The following is a 5,204-nucleotide window of genomic DNA, read 5'->3' on the forward strand; positions in this document are numbered from 1 at the left end:
TGTCCTGGAACTCACTATGTAGACCAGGCTGGCCTTGAACTCACAGAGATCCTCCTGTCTCTGCTTCCTGAGTGCTGGGACTACAGGTGTGCGCCACCACACCTGGCAAAGGTCACATTTTAAAACATAAATCCATCTATGAGCTGCATTTAGAAGACAGATTTAAACAGTTTCTGTTAAACAGTTGAGACTCTACAAATTGTTGAAAACCATCAATCTTTAAACATTTTATATCAGAGAAACATATTAATGGTTTATAAAGACCACTTATTAGTGTTTGCCCTTATAGCACAAGAAAACAAATTTCTTTACTTTAAAAATATCACTCACTGTAATGTTCCACCAAGCTCTGGAGTTTCATTTCCTGAAAATGATCACAAAGTACTTTGTTTATTTTAACTTGACCCATCTTTCGCAACCCAGCTTAATCATTTTACAGGTTTTTCTTTGAAATAAATGAGCTACATGGTCAAACACCAGTGGCAGATTTTTGCCATTTCAATGATATGAGATGTTAGTGAGATTTGTATATACAATTTTTATTTCTGCTCTTTTTCCCCCTAACAGATTCAGTATTAAAGTATTGGCTAAAAGAATTTTATTAATTCAGAGTAAGGAATTCCAATATGAACAGAAATATTTGACTTGTAGGAGTATGGTTAGACATCTTTTTAAAAATTTTTTTATGTGGCCCAGGCTGGCATCAAACTCATTGTCTAGCCAAGGATGACCTAGGACTTCTGATCCTTCTGCCTCCACCGAGGTGTTATTATTATTAAAGGCATGTGCCACCACACAAGGTTTTAAAAATGGTGCTGATGATTGAACCCAGGACTTTGTGAATGGTAAGCAGGTACATTACCAACTGAGCTACATCACCGGGTCCTAGCAATTCTTTTATTACTTTAAACTATGACACATATTACATAGGAAGGTAAAAATAAATACAAAAAAGGAAGATGTAAGTAATTTCCTCTAATGAATATAAAGCGTCATAAAAATAAACTTAAAGATAAATTTTACTTAATTATAAATTAGTTGTGGCAATCAATTTTTATAGGAAGTTTAACAATTGATTGCCACAACTGTTTTGTTTGTCTTTATTCATCTTGAGCTCTTACATTGAAATTATTGAAATTCTCACTGAAAGGCATGGCTATTTTAAAATAAAATACTCTATGATTGAATAAATGCAAATTTTGAATGAGAGATAAAGGGATTAATAGATACTGGATACGCATTCCTTCCTCAACACTCAAGGGTCTGATTGGTTGGAATGAAGCCAGCATCTTCAGCACACCATTTCCTTTGCCAGTGACATTCTTCTCACTAACACAAAGTTCAGTCTCCAGACCAAGATGAGCCAAGGACCCCTCCACCCCCACCTTGCAGATATCCTTAGACCAAGAATGTCACCATTCAGGCTTTCTCTTACAAAGGTCAGCTAATGAGGCTTCTCTAGTTAAGACCTATTCTAAAACCATCCATTTGAAGCCAAATCCAGGTTTGTCAGTCTCAGAAGCACGTGGAACCTACCAGATGCATGTCAAAGAGGGCAGGACATCAGAGCAAATGGCCAAAGGCTCCTGCTTTCCAGCACTTGGCCTGTCTTCACAGTGCCAGGCTCCCACTCTGCAGTCCTTTTATTTGTGTTTATAAAGTTAAGTCTATGTGAGTAAATTCACATACAACACCTCTTGACTTTGTTCCTGGATGTGAAAGGGTGTTTTAGGTTTCTTACTTAGAGATCTTGTTCTCTGACATTAATAATTAACCAGAGAACTAATTTACCCAAATTCTTCAAACCCAGGAAAGTACCTATAACAAGATTGTGCCCATGGGCTTATACCACCTCCAGCCATGGGCCTTTGGGGAATACTCTGCCTTTTAATCTTCCTGGGGAAAAGTTGGGGACAGGAACAAATGTAAGTAAAACAAACCACCTTAATTTTTCAGGCATCTTAGCCATGATGAATGAAAAGTAGATTGAACAGACTGGGTTAATTTGCTAATAACTGTCTCCACTGAAACGCCAGTGGGTGGTCTCAGCTCTGAATGAGAAAGTGGTAGAAAGATTTTGATTTGTTGAGCAGCTAAGAACATGCTGGCTCTTAAGGATTGTTATCTATTAAAATTTGCATAAACGATTACTCAGATCTCTACCTAGCATAATCTGGTGATAATAAACTTTCTTTGCATGTACTGCTTGTTTGTAGTTGCAGCTATTTCTTTGTATTCTTTTTCTTGGTCTCTCTACAGTTAGTTACATGAGGGTCAGTTCTAACACTGTGATTAGAAAGTGAAGGTCATGGTTAATTCTACATTTATAACTTCAGGACTTTTAGTGTTATGAAAATCTTGTTCATTTTAAACAAATAGTGATCTCACATCTAGAAATAATATCTTATTACCAGTTAATAGGATATTATCTATATTTAGTTTACTTTTGGGGGGTAATGACTTCTCCGTGTGGCCTAGGCTAGTTTCATATTCCTAGGCCGATGTGAGTTTCCTGCCCCAGCTTTCTGACTAGCTGGGACTACTACCAGTATGTGGTACCATACCTGTGAACTTCTCACTTTATATATGAGGTGAAGTCCAGATAGGAGAAGTGAGTGATCCAAGGTCACACACTAACAAGAGAAATAGGCAGGATTTGCACTAAGGTCTTCTGCCTACCACTTCAGTTCTTTTTCATTGTGTCATAGCTGTATGTATAGAAAAATGCAAAGTATACTTTATTTATATAGTGAAATTTTATCACATGACCACAGTCACTCCATCACCTTAGGTATTTTTATTTGTTCTTTTTTGAAGGACAAGCAGCCAGAGATCAAGATTGATTGAATTTACATTAGTGGCAGAGCAAAAACCAGAGCATGGAATTCTGGGATTCCTGCTCAGGGATATTCTAAATTATTTCTCTGACACTGCATTAGCTGTTGATATAAAATTATCTCCTCACTCTCTCCAACATAGTAACTGATAATTTTGATTAGTCGATTGATTGGTTGATTGATTCAATAATTTTTTTGTTTTTTTATTTTATTTTATGTGTATGCGAGTATTGCCTGCTTGTAGGTAAGTGCACCTGTGTCATGCAGTGTCTGCGGAGGTCAGAAGAGGCTGTCGGATCTCCTGGGACTGGAGTTACGGAGAGTTGTTAGCTGCCGTGTGGGTGCTGGGATTCTAACCCAGGTCTTCTGCAAGAACAACCAGTGGTCTTAGCCGCTAAGCCATCTCCCCAGCTCCTCAATAAATATTTTTAACACTGTACTCGCTAGCCTTCTTGTCACTATGGCAAAACACCTGATGTGAACAACTTGAGGAAAGATTTGTTTTGCTCGCATTTCAGAAGTTTCAAGTCACTGTGATAGGCAGGACAGGGCAGAACAGAGCAGCTCACGTCATGACAGTCAGAAAGCAGAGAGAATGCTGCACTAGTGGACTTTCTCCTTTTTCCTCTCTGCTGCATGTGAGCCTTCAGCCTGTGGAATGTGGCAATCCACATTCAGGGTAGGTCTTCCCTCCTTAGGTAATCCTCTCTGGAAATACAATCACAGACATGGTATGCTTTATTAATCTTCTAGACACTTCTCAATCCAATAAGGATGACAATCACAACAAACTATTTATAAGCACCTACTGAGGACGGGAAAAGAGAATTCCTAGAGTTTGCATTCTAGGGGGAGAAGCAATTATGAGTGAATGAACCAATAAAAGATTGGATGAATAGGGGCTGGCAAGATGGTTCGACAGTTAAGAGCACTGGCTGCTCTTGCTGAGGACTTGGGCTCAGTTCCCAGCACTCACCTCGTGGCCAACAACCCTCTGTAACTCCAGTTTCGGGGGAACTCTGTGAGCACCACATGACATGGGTACACTTACATACATGCAGGCAATACGCTCATACACATAAAATAAAATAATAAGTAAATAAAGATTGGACAAAAAATGAAGGTAGTATTTAGTATTATGAATAAAAAAAATCAAGGCCAGTAAGAAGATGAACTAATTAAGGGGCATAATTTAGAAGTGTGGACAAGAAAGGGTCTGTTACAGAATGATACTTAAATAGAGCTTGAAGTAAGTGAGGAGGAAACCATGCAAATACCTGGGGGAAAGCCAAAGTAACACTTCTGTCCGTCTGCAAACTCAGAAAGCTAATCATCTTCCACTACCAAAAGAATATAAAAGGATGAAATTCTTTGTTTGCATGTTAGATAGCTCATCTTCAAATAGGAGCCACAGTGAGACCCCCCCTTACCCAGTGGTTGCAGCACAACAGTGAGGGGTGTTTGTATAAAGCATTTAGAATGGTGTCTGCACACATCTAGGTCACAGTAAATGGATCTTGTTAGCATTCCTCACTTTCTGTGTCTCTGCCAAGCATGGGATGTTAGATAATGTAAGTCTGGAGAGTCTTCAAATGACTTGCAAGTGGCTCCAAATTATTTAGGAGAACTGGCAGATTCTTTGAATTGACAAATTGCTGACAAATTAATCTTTTTACTAAAGAACTGCTGGTTTTTAAATGTTCTAGTGTTACCAGCTACCTGCAGTGATTCTCAAATGAGGGGTGCACCCCAAAGCTATCGGGACACTTTGGGTCAGTCATTGTGCCCTCTGCACTTGACGCACACTTCGTTTTCTATGCAATCATGCACACTACTGTCACTATTCAAACTAGATATTCTTGTGATGAATTATTAATAATCTAGTTTAGAACCTGATGTGGTGGTACACACCTTTAGTCCCAGCATTTGGGAAGCAGAGGCAGGTGGATCTCTACATAATGAGTTCCAGGTCAGCTAGGGCTAGAGGGAGACCCTGTCTCAAAACAACAACAAATAATACTATAGCTTATATTTCTGTTTCCTTCTAATAAGACAATGCCGAACGTACAACTTCAAATTTGAGTTTCAAAAATTTACAGAGAATCACTTCCCTTCTTGTATAAATTGCATGAAAACAGGGCAGGTGGATCTCTACATAATGAGTTCCAGGTCAGCTAGGGCTAGAGGGAGACCCTGTCTCAAAACAACAACAAATAATACTATAGCTTATATTTCTGTTTCCTTCTAATAAGACAATGCCGAACGTACAACTTCAAATTTGAGTTTCAAAAATTTACAGAGAATCACTTCCCTTCTTGTATAAATTGCATGAAAACAGAACAGGCTATGATTAAACAAAGCTTGTGA

General features: G+C 38.6%; 1 protein-coding gene across 1 annotated transcript in view; it reads left to right on the forward strand.

Annotated features, from left to right (window-relative positions):
- Positions 1-1,823: 1,823 nt before the first annotated feature.
- Positions 1,824-5,204, forward strand: part of LOC103734494 (complement C5-like) — a 109,522-nt gene continuing 106,141 nt past the window's right edge. Inside the window, exon 1 of the mRNA XM_029563683.1 lies at positions 1,824-1,926. Coding sequence (XP_029419543.1) covers positions 1,861-1,926 — 66 coding nt within the window. The 5' untranslated portion in view covers positions 1,824-1,860. The remainder of the gene's footprint in view (positions 1,927-5,204) is intronic.

Source organism: Nannospalax galili, unplaced genomic scaffold (assembly GCF_000622305.1).
Source record: "Nannospalax galili isolate Female #2095 unplaced genomic scaffold, S.galili_v1.0 scaffold34, whole genome shotgun sequence".
In the NCBI taxonomy this organism is placed as follows: Eukaryota; Metazoa; Chordata; class Mammalia; order Rodentia; family Spalacidae; genus Nannospalax; species Nannospalax galili.